The 17,727-nt window shown below is 42.7% G+C and overlaps 1 protein-coding gene across 5 annotated transcripts in view; it reads right to left on the bottom strand.

The window, feature by feature from the left end:
• Positions 1-17,727, bottom strand: part of LOC310759461 (cytosolic phospholipase A2 epsilon-like) — a 61,131-nt gene that overhangs the window by 29,663 nt on the left and 13,741 nt on the right. For 2 of the 5 annotated variants that reach the window (XM_083606742.1, XM_083606741.1), the window contains exons 2-4: positions 7,765-7,837; positions 1,451-1,587; positions 142-273 (exon numbers count right to left, since the gene is read on the bottom strand). In XM_083606742.1, the coding sequence (XP_083462868.1) occupies positions 142-273; positions 1,451-1,587; positions 7,765-7,837 (342 nt within the window). Of the gene's footprint in view, positions 1-141; positions 274-1,450; positions 1,588-7,764; positions 7,838-9,123; positions 9,140-12,857; positions 13,068-17,727 lie in introns of those variants that run through there. The other 3 variants (XM_083606743.1, XM_083606744.1, XM_083606745.1) reach the window with 3 other exon arrangements.

Here is a 17,727-nt window from a genome sequence, read left to right as displayed (position 1 = left end):
GTTAAGAACAGTTTCAGGTTAAGAACGGACCTCTGGAACCAATTAAGTTCTTAACCCGAGGTACCACTGTATGCTTTTTATTCAAGGCGATTCCACCTGTTAATAATGCCCTCCCAGCAGCCTTCGGTTCTACCTTCTTACTTTTGGATCCAGTGGAAATGTGAGGCAAACTCTTTCTCCAAGCTGGATCTTGGAAACATCAAAGAGAACAGTGCAGAGATTATTATCCACAAGGCAGTGGTCTTCATCGTGAACCATCATCTCCAAAACATTCTGAAAATAGAAGCAAAGTTGGTCATTGTCAAGGATAGGACAAAAAGGGCAAGAAGGAGAAGGAGGCTGGTGGGGAACACACACACCCTTCTCCTGACGCTGCAGAAGAAGAGGGAGGCAGCCTTGATTTACAGCAGGGCTTTGAGGAGTCTGAGGAAGGTCACAGTGCGGAGATAGACAAACAAAGGAGTTGGAAGATGTTAGAAGAAGAGGGGGGAATTGCGACAGGGCAGCCAGCTGACCCATTGTCACTGGAGAGTATTTCTGATCCCCCTTCTCCCAGAACTCGGTGTTCATTAAGGGTGTAGGAACAACAGAATCAGAGACTTTTGGCTACAAACAGCTGCCGTAAGGGGGGCTGCTGTTGTTAGAAATGTGGGAGGAGGAGCCCAGTTTGGAGCAATGCCATGTTAAGGCGTGTTGTATTCTTTTGTCTCTTAGGATTGAATAAAAAGGGACTCTCCTTGTTTTCTATGCTCTTGCTGCAGTCAGGAGAGGAGAGCTTTCCCAGAGCCTTGACAGTCATCAAGGCTTGCTTCTGGACCACAAAGCCCAAACAACTAGAAAAAAGAATGGGTCGGCCCATTCTTTCCATACATTAGAAAGGAAGACAGAAAAGGCACCGGAAGGTATGTGGACATGAAAGAGAGAAAACTGGCATAAACTATCTTCTAAATCTGAATCAGTTATTTATTCTTACTCGAACAATGGCTTACATCTTGAAGTAACATATAGCTGCAGTAGTACCCAGTGTATACTAACATAGCAACAGTTGAAGCAACAGTGTGTCTTGTGGCAACTTGAAAGTCTAAGAACACAATCCTAACCCTAGATCTGCTGGGATGTGGTGAATTTCCAGCTCAGGGAACAGGTTCCTGGCTCTGCCAGAGATATGCTGACATAAGGGCCCAACCCTGGCTCAGCTAGGGTAGGTTATGTGAGGTAAGGTGCCAGCATAAGCCCTGAAAGAAAGAGCATTTGGGACATTCTATTCCACCTGTCATGACTAATAGCTGCTAATAGATTTAAGGTTAATAACTAACAACCTTCTCATCCTCTGTACCCAAATAAGCAATGATTTTGGTGGGTCCTTTGTAGGTAACAACTTAGCAAAACAGTATTCTAAATATGGCTGAGGAGTTCAGACAAATTATTAATCGTTGACTTTGTGCCTTACTTTGACCCGTGTCTGTATCCTGAAGTAGAAGGTTTCATTCCATACTGGATCCTTACAGTCCTTAACAGTCTTGGTCCGAGGTCTTTCAAATGAAGCTGTTGGCAGGTACAAGCTCACATAGCAATCAGACTGGCTAACTGTTTTAAAAAGAGTCAATTTAAGATGCATTATTAGGCCACATTAAATCCTTAACTTTAATGTTTACCATTGTCATGATCACACAGTGTTTACAAGAGAATACATGGAAACCAAGTCACTTCTTCATTGTATCCCTTCTCTGTGCTCATCCATTTTAATTTTTATATCATAAAAATCTATTATATTGCATAAGCACTGTGAAAGAATTGGACTTCATTGTCCCTGGTTACTTGTATGCACTGTTGCATATTATATGTGGAAATACATATTTCACTTGTATGGGTGGTTGTATATCATAGGGTCATGCATATTTTTTCTGGCTTACATATCTTTCTTGTTGTCCATTGGGGGTTATAGAGTTATCCTGGAAGCCTAGCAAATAACCTGTGGCTCAAAAGTCAAGGCAGTTAAACTCCATTGTAGATGTGGGAAAGGTCATGTCTCCTGTTTGAAGGATTCCATGACTTCCTGTAGCCTTTTAGGTGGAGGCTCTGACTAGCAAAAAGAGGAGGAAAAAGAGTCACAGCAGCCTGTGGTTCGCTGCAGTTCATCCTTGTAATGCTAAATCATGGTTTGACATTACATGCTAATCAGCTGGACCAATAAGCATGTAGGACCGTACTGATGTAGCCTTTAGGATTCAGTATATGTGAGTTGTCTCTATTTTTTACCCACCCATACGTTACTCCAGTCACATGGCAAAGTTATATAACACTTATTTCATCTACAAACAGTGGAGGCTTTAGGAGTAGCAAAAAGGATCCCACAGTAATATTTTCAGTCAATTTGGTATGTCAGTGGCACAAAGCCATAGATACACAGCACCCAAAAAGCTTATTTGCTAGTGCTGTGGCAGATTGCATCAGATTCTTTGAGGAGCTTAGAAAACAGGCAAGAAGTGAAGAGTTATTTTGTAGTTAATTAGTAAATTATTCATAAATAATCACTTGCCACTTTTCAAAGTGCCTGAAGAAAATAATATAGTTATTATAGGACAGCGTGGCTCTGTTGTTGTTGTTATGCCACCCATCTGACAAAGTCTAATGAATGGACAATCTACAACATTCCTTCCTGATAGCGTTTTTCCCCCTTGCCGCTTTTGACCTCACAAGTCAGAGCTAAGTCAGTAGGACATATATAGGATATAAAAACCATGTTTTGTTCCTGTTGTCCTATTTCTCTCAGAGGCAGGTGAAATTCATATTAAGAAGAAATGATGACTAAGCACAATATGTTTGTTTCCTTATGATGGAACATCTCTTGTTTTGTTTTGTTTTGTTTTGTTTTGTTTTAGAAAGCTATCATAAATCACCCATTTAACAGCTCTCCACAGGCTTAAACTAATTAAGTATTTCAGGCCAAACCACATTATATTTTGAGGTTATAATGCATTGTTATTATTAAAGGAATCAACACATTATTATCATTAGAGGTTGCTCCACTTTTAGAGTTACAAGTTCCTTAGCACAAGAGTAATAGTGCTTGAAGATAGAAAAAAATGAATTCCCTTTGTACAGGAAAGCAGTTTTTTAAAGAGATCAAAGAAGCCTCTTAAGCAGCCTGGCACCTTCATTATTAACCTTGTGGTGTAGGGCAAAAACATTCCTCTTTAACCAAGCCTTTGGTGAATTGCCCTTTTAATATATGATGGATATATGATGGATGCAAACAATGCATCAATTAATCAATTAATATATGATGGATGCAAACATCAATTAATATATGATGGATGCAAACAATGAGCAAACATGCAAGGCAATATAGAAACACCTGCTCTCAGCTAATTGCACATAGCAGGGGTAACTAACAGGTGTCCCTTCTGATGTTGTTGTTGTTTAGTCGTTTAGTCGTGTCCGACTCTTCAGGACCCCATGGACCAGAGCACGCCAGGCACTCCTGTCTTCCACTGCCTCCCGCAGTTTGGTCAAACTCATGCTGGTACCTTCGAGAACACTGTCCAACCATCTCGTCCTCTGTCGTCCCCTTCTCCTTGTGCTCTCTATCTTTCCCAGCACCAGGGTCTTTTCCAGGGAGTCTTCTCTTCTCATGAGGTGGCCAAAGTATTGGCGCCTCAGCTTCATGATCTGTCCTTCCAGTGAGCACTCAGGGCTGATTTCCTTAAGAATTGATCTTCTTGCAGTCCATGGGACTCTCAAGAGTCTCCTCCAGCACCATAATTCAAAAGCATCAATTCTTCAGCGATCAACCTTCTTTATGGTCCAGCTCTCCCTTCCATACATCACTACTGGGAAAACCATAGCTTTAACTATAAGGACCTTTGCTAGCAAGGTGATGTCTCTGCTTTTTAAGATGCTGTCTAGGTTGCTGAACTACAACTCCTATAATCCATGATTATTGGCCATGCTGACTGATGCTGATGGGAATTGTAGACCAGCAACAACCGGCGGGGGGTGGGGGGCGGGGGGTGGAGGTTAGCCACCCCTGGACTATATATAGTAGAGTTTACCAGTGGCACAGAAAGGAGAATCGTCCTTTTCAGACATTCCATGAACATTTAAGGAGGAAGAGAGTGGGATTTCATGCATATGCAAACTGCTCCTGTGCATACAAATGTATGCATAGTGGCATGTTAGTCCATTTGATGGTCATGTAGAAGTGTAGCACAAGGTATTTGACAAGATTTCTACGTGGAAGTCAAGTCTTGCTCCAGAACTACCAGCTCCTGCTCCTTCCCAAAGCCTAATTAGAGCTTTTCCAGCTTTGGGAAGGAGAAAGAAGAGCTCTAGGACTCTGCCATAGCATCGTGTCTCCTTCTCAAAGCTTGACACCTCGTTTATGCAGCTTTGGGAAGCAGCATGAGGGTTGGGGGGACGGCATCCAATTTTGGCCTTGCTCTCCACCCCACCCCCACCCCAGCGACAAGGCAGTATGCGGACCATGAGTTCCATGTCTAAATACTCCTATGATCCACTTAATATGAAAAGTTGGGCTGCCCTGAATCTATTTGGCTGCATCAGCATCTGGAGCGAGGTATAGATTTAGAATAATCTAGCAAGGGACAAGGAACAAGAGGGAATTCCCAGTTGACGTGATGTGTCAGCCCCAGCGACAAAGTGTCAAGCTAATGTAACAAGGAAGTTAAGCAGCCAAGCGAGTTCATCAGCAGGGCTAGGAGGCCAGAGGCCTCCCATTTCGTGACTAAACGAATCTCAATTTCCCAAAATAACTCAGAAACCCCCAAAGGCACTTATGCAGGTAGAAAGCCAGCAGGGATGTGGAGTTATCTAGAAGGATGAACAGACTGTCACATCTATGACTATCTGCGAGCTGGACATAACTGTTATTATTTATTAGATTTATATATACCACTCTTAATCATATGATCTCAGGGTGGTTCACAGTATAAAATGCAGGATAAATAATTCAGAGAGATAGGGGATGCAGGTGGTGCTGTGGCCACATGTATAGGTGTTTCTGTGCTAATGCTAGAAGCCAAATGGACAGGGTAGAGTTCCTGGTCTTAGAGATTGCATAATATAAGCCTTATGGGATGGAGAGAACCAGTGGGACACTGATATCTTCGCAAACAGGACATACTCAAGACATTGGCAGAGGAAGAGGAGTGCGGGGGGAGCACACCGCCCCCGGCAGCATGATCCCATGGTGCCATCGCAGCTGCCCCGCCCCCGGGACGTGCACCAGCCCCACCCCTGCCTGCTCTCCACCCCTGGTGCCAGAGCATGAAGCTCCGCCACTGACGGAAGATGGTGTTGCTCCATACATGGTCTGGAGAAAGCAGAGGGGGAGAGGTTTTTCTCCCTCTCTCATACATTGAAAGATTCAAGACAAAAAAGTAAGAAATGCACACAACAATGCACACAGCACATTGTTGACCTATGAAATTTGTCCCATAAAATGTAGCGGTGGCCCCAGTTTTGAAAGAGAATTAGAGAAATTCATGGAGGATAAAGCTATCCACTGTTACCAGGCACGATGGCTACATTCCCTCTCCTTGGTCGGAGGCAGAATGCCTCTGAAAACCAGCTGGTGGGAAACACAAGTGGGGAGAGCACAGTTGCATTCAGGGCCTTTTTATGGTCCCCAAGGCACCTGCTTAGCCACTGTGAGAAGAGGATGCCAGACTAGATGGGCCTTTGTATGTTTATAGAAAAACAAACAGAAGCCTATATTATGGATCGGCTCTGTAATAGAATTAGAGCAGGGTAGCTAGCATGGTTGCTTTTTTTCCAGCTGAAACTCGCCGGAACCTCACGGTTCCAGCACCTCATGGTTGGGCGCCATTGCCATTCTAAGAGAATGAGGGAGGTGTTCATGGTGAGTTCCAGCACCTCTTTTTCTAGAAAAATAGCACTGGTCTTCAACTCCCGTCAGCTGAAACTAGTTTGGCCAATGTTCAGGAACGATGGGAGCTAGCATCATGTTCATGTCTGAACTTCTTCATGGTAACCATTGCTCCTGTGCCAGAGTCATGTACAGTATATATTGTTGTTTCTGGCTCTCCTCCTTTATTGGGCGAGTGATGTCCCAGCACTCCCCATGAATGAGCGCAATTGGCAGAAGTTCAATCTGATCTACAGTTTTGCTATAAACTCCTCCCACGCCCTTTCCCAACTTCCATAATTCACGTAACCATTATCGCAGTCTGTGTTGTGCCTTCTTTATATCTGATATGTAACTGAGATGCTCCTCAAATCACTGTCCTCCTGACAGCCTTCATATTCAAATTACAGGATAGCTATCATAGCTCATGCAAGATGTAATCAAGTTTTCTGCCTCTGTAAGCTACTGCTCTTTTAAATTCAAAATTATACAATTCTAATTAATAGAAACTGCCTAAGGATGTTACAGTTTTTCTCGATAATTAGGTTTGGTACTTACGTCGGAGGACACACACCCAGCACAAATGCCTACTTTTCTGTCGGTTATCATAGCAATCCTGACATGTTGTACAGAAAACATATTACAGTAAATGAAAAAAGAAGCACCATAGTACACACAGTTCAGCAATAAAGCAATAATTAACTTTTTACAATGTGAGACAAAATTCCTTTGAATTTCAGCTGGGTTTGCAACTAACCATGTGCCTTTCTGAGTAAGCCTCACTTCCATCCTGTTTTTCAAAGCTTACCTTTCAGCTGCAGTGAGAGTGTGGTGTGTTAAAGCAAAGGATTGCTCCTCTAGCCTTCATTCGGCCTCAAACCAGACCTCCAAGTGTCCCTATTTTTCAGGGACAGTCCCGGATTTACAGAAACCATCCCGGTTTCTGATTTGATCCCAGAATGCCCTGCTTTTCCTTAGGATGTCCCTAATTCCATCTGAGAAATGTTGGAGGATATTGAGTTATCCAACCGCCAAACCATCTGACATCCCCTCCAACATTTCTCCGATGAAAATAAGGACGTCCCACTCCATAATGATAATTATACTATTTATACCCCATACATCTTATTGGGTTGCCCCAACCACTCTGGCCAGCTTCCAACATATATAAAAACATAATAAAACATTAAACATATTTTTTTTAAAAAAATCCTTATACAGGATTGCCTTCAGACAGCTTGGGAGTTGAATAACTCCATACCCTCCAACATTTCTCCAATGAAAATAGAGACAGCCTAAGGAAAAGTGGGACATTCCAGGATCAAATCAGAAACCAGGACGGCTTCTCTAAATCAGGGACATCAGACATGGGGGTCTGATCTGAAGGCAGCCCTGCATAGGAAAGTTTTTTTTAATATGTTTAATGTTTTATTATGTTTTTATATATGTTAGAAGCTGCCAGAGGTGCTGGGGCAACCCAATCAAATGGGTGGGGTATAAATAGAACAATAGTAGTAGTAATAGGAGTAGGATTAGTAGTAATAATGGAAGAGGATGTCCCTATTTTCATCAGAGAGATGTTGGAGGGGTTTCAAAGCCTTAACAGCATGTTGAATGCAAAACATTCTGGGATTTAAAGTTTGTGCACTTTGGGGCACACAGAGGAAAACAATTTATCCTTTGAAATGATTAATCAAATAAACGAATTATATAATCTTAGCATCTTTTCCTTGCTTATCTGCTTTCGCGCAATGGCAGCAGTTTTGCTATGTTACCGCCATGTCAAAATTATCATGCGAAGGCACTTCTGCTGCACAGAACCCCTGTTAGAAGTCAACATTACCACAGATTTGTGGAAGCAAGGAGGTACTCACATAAATCTGCCTTTCGTAGATTTTTTATTTGTACGATTTTCACACACAACAAATGGCAAGGTGACACCTCCATCTGCAGAACAATGACAAACAAAAAGTTAGTGAACTGTACAAGGGTTCATTTGGTGAAGTAGACATGAAAAACTTATGCTATAAATAATTTGTTAGTCCTTAAGACGCCACAGGAATCTTGGCTGGTTTCAAGGGCGCCAGCTCCAGGGGGCTGAGCCCTTTTCGGCCCCCTCAATATTTGGGGGGTAAAGGCCAGGACCCCCAATGTCACATAAGCACAGAGGTGAAACGTGGAGCCCAGCATGGTACGACTCCGACTCCTCCTGCTATGGAGGGGAGGAGGGTTCAAGCAGGCTCCCACTGGTGGCAATGCCAGGATAGGAGAAGCCGCAGGCTATTGAAACTATGCAGCCACTGAGTTTGACTCCGTCCCTAGCTCCGCCAGATGTCAAGACGTCATGCACTGGATGTCAAGATGTCACATGCGTGTCACATCACATGCACAACGTTACCCCCCCCTCACAAGTTGGCACCTCTGGTTGGTTTTGTTGCAATTGTCAGCTACCCCTCTGTAAAATAAACTATGTGGTGGACAGAAATGTACAGATTTCTTTCTGCGGGTTCACAGTTATGTAGGCAGTGGTTTGCAATCTTTTGAAGATCCAGTTCTTAAGGTTTGTTTAACCATAAATTTGGATGGCGCCAGAGATGCTGTTGTGATCCACCTTAAGCCACTCCACCCATAATAGGTCTAATTGCTTCTTGGTGGAATATGTCACCATCAAGAAGTATGATGCTCTTATCTACATTGAGAGTTTAGTTTATCCAGCCCTTATATAGCCCATTAATTCAAGACAGCTGTTAGGAATGCCTTTAAGTGCTCCTGGAGACATGGAAAGGAAAGATAAAGACACACGTCACCTGCATACTGATGATATTTTGCTCCTGTTTTTAGATCTCCCCCAGCCATCTCACATGAAACAGGGCTGGGGAACCTACAGCTCTCCAGATGTTGTTAGACTCCAACTCCCCTCAGCTCCTCAGCCAGTGTGGCAGCTATGAAAAGCTGGCAGACTGCCAGGCTTGAGGGATCCTCTCCCTCTCCTAAATGGCACCAAGAGGCAGGAAGGAAACCAGAAAGTTCTTACATATTACAGTGGTACCTAGGGGTACAGACGCTTCAGGTTCAATTTACAGACTCCGAAAACCCAGAAATAGTACCTCAGGTTAAGAACTTTGCTTCAGGATGAGAACAGAAATTGTGTGCCGGTAGCGCGGCGGCGGCGGGAGGCCCCATTAGCTATAGTGGCACCTCAGGTTAAGAACAGTTTCAGGTTACAAACAGACCTCCAGTTGGCTCTGGAACTCTTAGCAATCCGAATCCGAGCGGCCACAGACATCAATGGAGTGGAAATAAAAGGCAGAACCTATAAATTAGGGCTCTTTGAAGATGACCTAATGGTCACAACAGCAGACCACATAAGCACAGCAACCTCCCTAATCAGAGAACTCAACACATTTGCAATGGTGTCGGGCCTACTATGTGCTTCAACACCCCTCCTCACACCCAAAAAGAATTCACTAATGTCACCAAGATAAAACTTTGCCACACCAAGTTCAGATACCTAGGGGTACAAATAACCAGAAACCTCAATAAATTGTACCTCCACAACTACAAGCCCCTGTGGCGACAAATTAACAAAGACCTAAAGAGATGGAACAATGTGAATTTCACTCTCTCAGACAAAATAGCCATGATCAAAATGATCACCCTCCCAAAACTAACCTACCTATTCCAAACCCTCCCAATCTGGATTCCCCTAACCAAACTCCGCAGATCGCAGAGAAAACTACACTCTTTTATCTTCTCACATAAAAAACCAAGAATAAGCCCCAAATACCTGCACCTCCCCACCTCAGAAGGAAGATGGGGAATCCCCAACATAGAAGCATATTACATTGCCAACCGAATACACCATATAATCCCATATATACTAAAAGATGAGACAAAACAATGGATACACCTAGAGAGGCACACAATAGAAAATACCTGCACCACAGCATACCCACTCCTCCCAAACAAACTAAGGAAAATTCCCACAACACTTACACACAGACCATGCTCAAAGCATGGGAAACAGAAATAGGCAAACTATCCTCAACCCCATCCCCACTAATTCCCCTAGCGTACCACCCATTATTCCACCATGTAGCACAAAACCTCCAGATAAAAACCCGGAAAACCAAAGGCTTATATCGCCTAATAGACTTCTATAAAAATAACAAATCTTTGTCAACACAAGAAATACAGGACAAACTAGAAGACACCCAAATGCCCTGGTTAGCACAACACCAATTACATGCCCTCTTAAACAACCCAGCAGTAAAATTAGCAGCAACTAGGCTCCTGACAACCTTTGAAAACCTCCTCCTAACAACAAAGGGACACGGTAAAGGGATAGTATCCGCAATATACAAAATACTACTCCAAAATCCCACGAACCCCCTAGACGCAATAAAAAAACAATGGGAAGATGACATAGGCTATGAGATTAACTCCACTCAATGGACCAGAATGTGGTCTAAACCCCCCTTTAAATCCATATCAACGAAAAAAAAAGAACTAACTCTGAAACTCACCTACAGGTGGTACCCAACACCAAGAAAACTAGCGCTAATACGACCAGGAACCTCACCAAAATGCTGGAGAGGGTGCACCACCACAGGCACATATCTCCACATGTGGTAGGAGTGCCCCAAAATCCAACTATTCTGGACAAAAGCCATACAAGAAATATGTAAAATAACTAAGCAAGTATTAGAAATCACCCCAGAATTGGCCCTACTAAACATCTTCCAAGACAATAATGCCCATCTACACCACGAAGAACTCATAACCCACCTACTTTCAGCAGACAGAAACATCATAACCAGACACTGGAGAGACTTCTCAGGAGTAAGCATGGACCAATGGTACCAAATAGTATGGGAAACAGCCTTACTAGAAAAATTAACCAATAAACTGAAACTGACACAGGGACAAATAGAAGAAGACACCTTCACCCCGGTATGGCTCCCCTTTATCACATATACAGCCCAAAAAGACAATGACAAAAATCCACCAATAGCATACAAATCAATATGGCTAAACACCCACCCACCCCCACTCACACATGAAAACAAAGACCACCACAGCCAATCATAAACAAACAACCACACTCTAGGCCAACCCCAACCTCCATCACCAACAAAGAAACACAAGTGAATAGCAGAGAACCTGCACAAGCGATGCTGACGCAAAACCCCACATGTATTACCCACATATATTAAGGAAAATAGAAACATTGCCACCTCACCCCACCCCCACTCACTTTCCCTCCCTCCACCTCTTTCCCCCCTTTTCTTCCCAATGTCTCAGCAAATGAAACTGATCTGTAAAAAATGTTACTTGAAGAAAAAGAGAGAGAGAGATTGCACATACTTTTGTAAACCAAGAAAATCTTTAATAAAAATACATTAAAAAAAAGAAAGAACAGAGCTCCAGAACAAATTAAATTCTTAACCCAAGGTACCACTGTATTTATTCAGTCATCACGGTAAAAGACAAAGAATTCTGGTGTGATGGCCTGGGAATCTGATTCAGAGGCTGAACCGGAGGAATCCCAGCCTGCACTGGAGTCCCCGCCTCCAGGGCCGGCTGAGCTGGGGCAGGGCCTTGATTCTGAAGCGCCTGCACCTGTGCCGGATCCTCAGGAGCAGGCACCAGGTGAATCCACTCTGGCTCCGGAGGCGATTGATGACGCATTGCCTACAGGTGCGCCTCTCCCAGCCCTGTCAGGGGAAAGTGAGTCTCCCCCTGGGTCCAGTAACCCACCGGCCTCTCCTGAGCTGCAGAGGCTCAGGGCAGAGAGGCGGAGGGAACTGGTTTCTCCCAGGAGGAGTGCTCGCCTTAAGGCCAGGAGAGGCAGGTCTCCTGGGGGCCGGGACCGCCCCTGGCCTCAGAGAAGATAAAGGCCAGTCAGCCCGGTCCCAGGTTGCAGGAGCAACATCGCTGAAGAGCTGTTTCGGCCAGCACCCAGTCGTGTTCCCCAGAGTTCCTGTCCTTGCCCAGCTCCTCGCTGTGGACCCTGCTTCGCCCATGGAGGACTGTCTGCCGACCCTCGACTCAGGTCCTGGACCTCGCCCCACGGTAACCTCCCCCCCTGGACCAGCACATCTGGTCATCCCTCCATAATGAAGTTGCTCGCACTGAGCTCCTCCCCCTTTCCCCCTGCTTCTATGCGTCTGTCCATGGACAATTGTCTCTGTGCTCTTTGTTCTTGCACCTGTAACGAATGCCGCATTTTGGGAGAAGGGGGGTTGGTTATGCTATCCAGAGACATGCTCTGCCTGCTCTCCCCCTTCTCCTAAGACTGCATAACTCTGCTGCTCGCCTGTCTCTGAGCTGTTATCTTCCTCAAAGCCCTGCTGTAAATCAAGACTGCCTTCCTCCTCTGGGGAAGCTACAGGAGAAATGGAGAGAGAGAGAGAGAGAGAAACCTCCACCATTCCTCCTCCTCTTCAGTCCAGTCCCTGACACAGACACAGCTATTGGACCAGAAAGTTATCACAAACCTTTTCTTTGATTGTTGCATAATGATCTGCTGCGACAACCTGAAAATTGCAGGGTGCATGGGTGCACCTTGCCCCCATGATTGAGGGGGCCCGGGGCCATATGAACATCATCACACCGTGCGCACATACCCCACGGCATGCTGACATAACTCACGCACACCACCGGACAGGATGACATGCCGGGTGGACGTCCCGCAGCTTGTGCCCATGATACAAGCATGTGTGTGGCCACAGCTGCTGGGGAACTTTGGAGGGGTGGCCCCTTCACTGAAATTTTGGGAGGACCTCTGCCCCCTGCTCCCCACTCAGCACTGGTGGTGAGTTGTGAAGGGGGACTCCTTCCTTTATCTCTGCACCTGAGGAACTGGCCTGGCTGTCCATACTGCTTGTGCCAGGATAGAGCCAAAAAATGCCTGCTAATTGACCTCACTCATCCAAACGCACAAAGACCGGGAGTGGTAACTCACCAGATCCAGGTAGGGACCACTTGCAGGGCTCGGGAGTAACAGAAGCCACTTTACTTTGGTCAGGAGCCTGGCAGGAAAGGACTTACAGAGTTCAATGGTGGTGCAAGGCCACAGAAAGGTCTTTGCGAGAAGAGGGGGGGAGAAAATAGTATTCCCTCTGCAAAGTGATTCCTCCTTCTCACATGCCTTTACCTGTCCTCTCTAGGAACTGAGTCATCTCTAGTTTTATGGGGGTGTGGACAGTTTTTGGTCTGTGGCGGGGAGGGTTTATTGACATTTGCCTCCCCTGCAATTAAAACAGAATGATTACGGAAGATATATTGAATTTCTTTTTTGGGTGTGGGGCGTGGGAGTGTTGGTGAAATAATTCTAACCTGCGTCTTCTGGAGGCTTCCCCTGGGCAAAAGTACTGGCTAAATGCCCTCAGTTTCAACACTGTCAAAATCATCTTCAAAGCTGCTCCACATAAATAGTTTTAATAATAAATGTAGGACGCTGTACAGTTTATCCTTCCTCTATATTCATTTAATTGAGCTGGATGCACAGCATATTGTTTTTTTCTTTTTTATAAGATATTTATTAAAGTTTTAAAAGTTTATATAAAATAGAAAAAACAAAAAATAGAAACAGTAAAAATACATAAAAAACACATACAACAACAAGTATAATTTCAATCCCTTATATTCATAAAACTTACTTTCCCGACCTCCTCATACCTCCCCTTTCTGTATTCCAATCTCTAATTAATTCAATTCAGCAAATCCTTCCCCTAATTTCTGTATAATTTTTAACCTTTCTTTTCTTGATCACATAATCATTACAGCTTATAACCACTTAATTTCTGAATCAACATCGTTCTAACCTTCAATAATTTTACAATGTTTCCTAAGATAGTCCTTAAATTTCTTCCAATCTTCTTCCGCCGTCTCTTTTCCCTGGTCTCGGATTCTGCCGGTCATTTCTGCCAGTCCCATATAATCTATAACCTTCATCTGCCATTCTTCCACGGTGGGTAGATCTTCTGTCTTCCAATACTTTGCGATGAGTATTCTTGCTGCTGTTGTAGCATACATAAAAAATGTTCTGTCCTTCTTTGACACCAATTGGCCGACCATGCCCAGGAGAAAGGCCTCTGGTTTCTTCAGGAAGGTATATTTAAATACCTTTTTCATTTCATTATAAATCATTTCCCAGAAAGCCTTAATCCTTGGGCATGTCCACCAAAGGTGAAAGAATGTACCTTCAGTCTCTTTACATTTCCAACACTTATTATCAGGCAAGTGGTAAATTTTTGCGAGCTTGATTGGAGTCATGTACCACCTATAAATCATTTTCATAATATTTTCTTTTAAGGCATTACATGCCGTAAATTTTATACCGGTGGTCCACAACCGTTCCCAGTCCTCAAACATAATGTTATGACCAATATCTTGTGCCCACTTGATCATAGCTGATTTAACTGTTTCATCCTGTGTATTCCATTCCAACAGCAAGTTATACATTTTTGACAAGTTCTTAGTTTTGGATTCTAACAATTCTGTCTCCAATTTTGATTTTTCCACCTGGAAACCAATTTTCCTGTCTAACTTAAAAACCTCCATTATTTGATAATAATGGAGCCAGTCTCGCACTTTATCTTTCAATTTCTCATAACTCTGCAATTTCAATATATCCCCTTCTTGTTCCAAAATTTCCCAATATTTCGGCCATTTAGACTCCATATTGAGTTTTTTCACAGCCTTTGCCTCCATTGGGGACAACCACCTGGGAGTTTTGTTCTCCAGCAAGTCTTTATACTTAATCCAGACATTGTACAATGCTTTCCTGACAATATGGTTTTTAAAAGCTTTATGAGCTTTAACCTTGTCGTACCACAAATATGCATGCCACCCAAAAACATTATTGAAACCTTCCAAATCCAAAATGTCTGTGTTCTCAAGAAGCAGCCAGTCTTTCAACCAGCAGAATGCTGCTGATTCATAGTAAAGTTTAAGGTCTGGCAGGGCAAATCCCCCCCTTTCTTTTACATCAGTTAATATCTTAAATTTTATCCTGGGCTTCTTGCCCTGCCAGACAAATTTAGAAATATCTTTCTGCCACTTCTTGAAACAGTCCATCTTATCAACAATTTGCAATGTTTGGAACAAAAATAACATTCTAGGCAATACATTCATCTTTATAGCTGCAATTCGACCCAACAAGGAAAGCTTCAATTTTGACCAAATTTCTAAATCTTTTTTTACCTCTGTCCAGCATTTTTCATAATTATCTTTAAACAAATTCACATTTTTAGCTGTCATATTAATCCCCAAGTATTTCACTTTCTTAACCACAGTTAAACCTGTCTCATTCTGAAACCTCTCCCTTTCCATAGGTGTTAAATTTTTCTCCAATACCTTAGTTTTAGATTTGTTCAATTTAAATCCTGCTACTTGGCCAAAATCTTGAATTAGTTCTAAAACCCTTTTGGTACTAGATTCTGGCTCTTGTAACGTAAGTACCAAATCATCTGCAAATGCTCTCAATTTGTATTGTTTAGCTCCGACCTGTACCCCTTTAACCAACTGATCCCTTCTGATCATATTCAGCAAAACCTCCAGGACTGATATAAAAAGTAATGGGGAGATTGGGCACCCCTGACGTGTCCCTTTTTCTATCTTAAACTCTTCCGTAACCACATTATTTACAATTAACTTTGCTTTCTGCTCTGAATATATTGCACCTATACCGTTTTCAAATCCTTGGCCTACCCCCATCCCCTGGAGGTTCTTCTTCATAAAACTCCAAGGAATATTGTCAAAGGCTTTCTCCGCGTCCACAAATATCAAAACTGCTTTAGTATTTATGTTCACTTCTAACTTTTCCAAAATATCAATTATATTCCTTACATTATCTGACATATGTCTTCTCGGGAGAAAGCCCGCTTGGTCCCTATGAATCTCCTCCATCAAAACTTTTTTCAATCTCTTAGCCAAAATGTCAGCAAAGATTTTATAATCCACATTTAGTAACGAGATAGGGCGGTAGTTCTTAAGTTGATTCTTTTCAGTCTCAGTCTTCGGTATAAGTGTAATATAAGCTTCTTTCCACGTTTCTGGTGCCCTTTTCCCTTCCAAAATTTCATTGCAGACTTCCTTCATAGGTTGTAATAGCCACTCCTTCAACATTTTATAGTATCTGGAAGTGAGCCCGTCCGGTCCCGGGGACTTGCCCAGTTGCATGTTTTGAATGGCACCTTCTATTTCCTGTTCAGTTATTTTCTGATTCAAAGCTATTTTACTTTCATGAGAAATTTTTTGTAGTCCATAAGTCTTAAGAAATTTGTCTATGTCCATTTCTTTCTGCGGCCCTTGTGTGTATAATTGTTTAAAATATCTCTGGAAGCAATTTCTAATCTCATTTGGCTTATATATGTTCTTTCCTTCCACTTCTAGATTTGTAACCGTATTTAATTTTTGTCTTTTCCTCATTTGCCAAGCCAATAGTTTACCACATTTGTCTGCTGATTCAAATGTCTTTTGTCTCATTTGTTTAATTTTCCATTCTATTTCTTGATTCATCAGTTCCATATATTGTGTTTGGTATAATTTAATTTCTCTCAAAATATCTTTGGACTTTGGTTTTGATCTTAGTTTCCTTTCCCCTTCTTTTATCTTCTCCAAAATCTTATCTTTTTTCTCATTTTGGCTTCTCTTTTTTATTGCATTTTGTTGTATCAGGAATCCTCGCATAACGGCTTTACTTGTGGATGCACAGCATATTGTAGGGTGTAAACAGCCAACCAACTTTGCCCTGCTTCAGGACTTTATGAGAACTTCTTTTATCGAGGAGAAAGATCAGAAATTGTATTACAAGTTTTGAAATTAGGGGTTGCTGGGAAAATTTAAAACAGGGATGCAGAAAAGGGAGGTATGGGGAAGTCATTGAAACAGGGTTTAAGAAAGAGAGGTTAAGAAATTATATGTGTTTACATGTTTGTTTGTTAATGTGTTATGTTGTGAATTGTTAGTTGTCTTGTGTGTTAATATATGTTGTAAAACCAATAAAAATTTATTATAAAAAAAGAGAACTTCTTTTATCTTCTTCGAGTCACTCCATACTCTGTCTTCTTCAATCTGGCTCCCAAGCTGCTCTGTACATAACAGGCCCCTGAATCGCTTTTATGGAGAATATAGAAACAGCTGTAACATTTTCCTCTTTAGGTAGAAGGAGAATAAATGTGCAGGCACAAAAGCCTCCCCAGATTGCAGACAAATTGGTCTAAGAGCTTTTGTTGGAGGATTTCACACCCTGCAACATGTCCCAGAGGAGAACTGGGACATGCATACATGATGCGATAGTGTGGCCCTGCCAAAACCGAATGTCCCTATTAAATAGGGACAGTTGAGGGGTATGGTATTACTTCAGCTTTCATGGATTACCAAGAATGATAATCAGCATCTGATGATGTGTACTTTAGCTGCTCTGCAGCTTACGCCATAATAAAATTGTTAGTCTTTAAACTGCCAGTACTGTTGTCTTGGTTGTTTTTCTAAATTGCATGATGGAGTTGTTGCAAGGATAAAAAGACTGCAAGACACTTTGGAGAATTTGAAATGCTTTTACTAAAAGAAGGTGTGCAGAGCCTATAAGTAGTATGGGAGCATGGATTGCACCCTGGCTGCCCCAGCAGACAGCCACACATTGGATTTGCCTAGGATCAACATGTAAAATCCAGTGGTTATAAGCTTGATGACCTGGTTGTGTCTCAGAGTTTTTTCCTGTGATATTTAGGGTTTCTTTTTCATGTTTAAAAACCTGCACATCCCCCTACCTCCCCCATTTAAAAGAAGGGGTGGGCAAGCTGGAGAGAGGCTTTTTTATTTTGAGT

This window comes from Podarcis filfolensis (assembly GCF_964270895.1).
Source record: "Podarcis filfolensis genome assembly, chromosome: 1".
NCBI lineage: Eukaryota > Metazoa > Chordata > Lepidosauria > Squamata > Lacertidae > Podarcis > Podarcis filfolensis.
The sequence above is the reverse complement of the archived record's forward strand: the minus strand, read 5'-3'. Positions and strand labels throughout refer to the sequence as shown.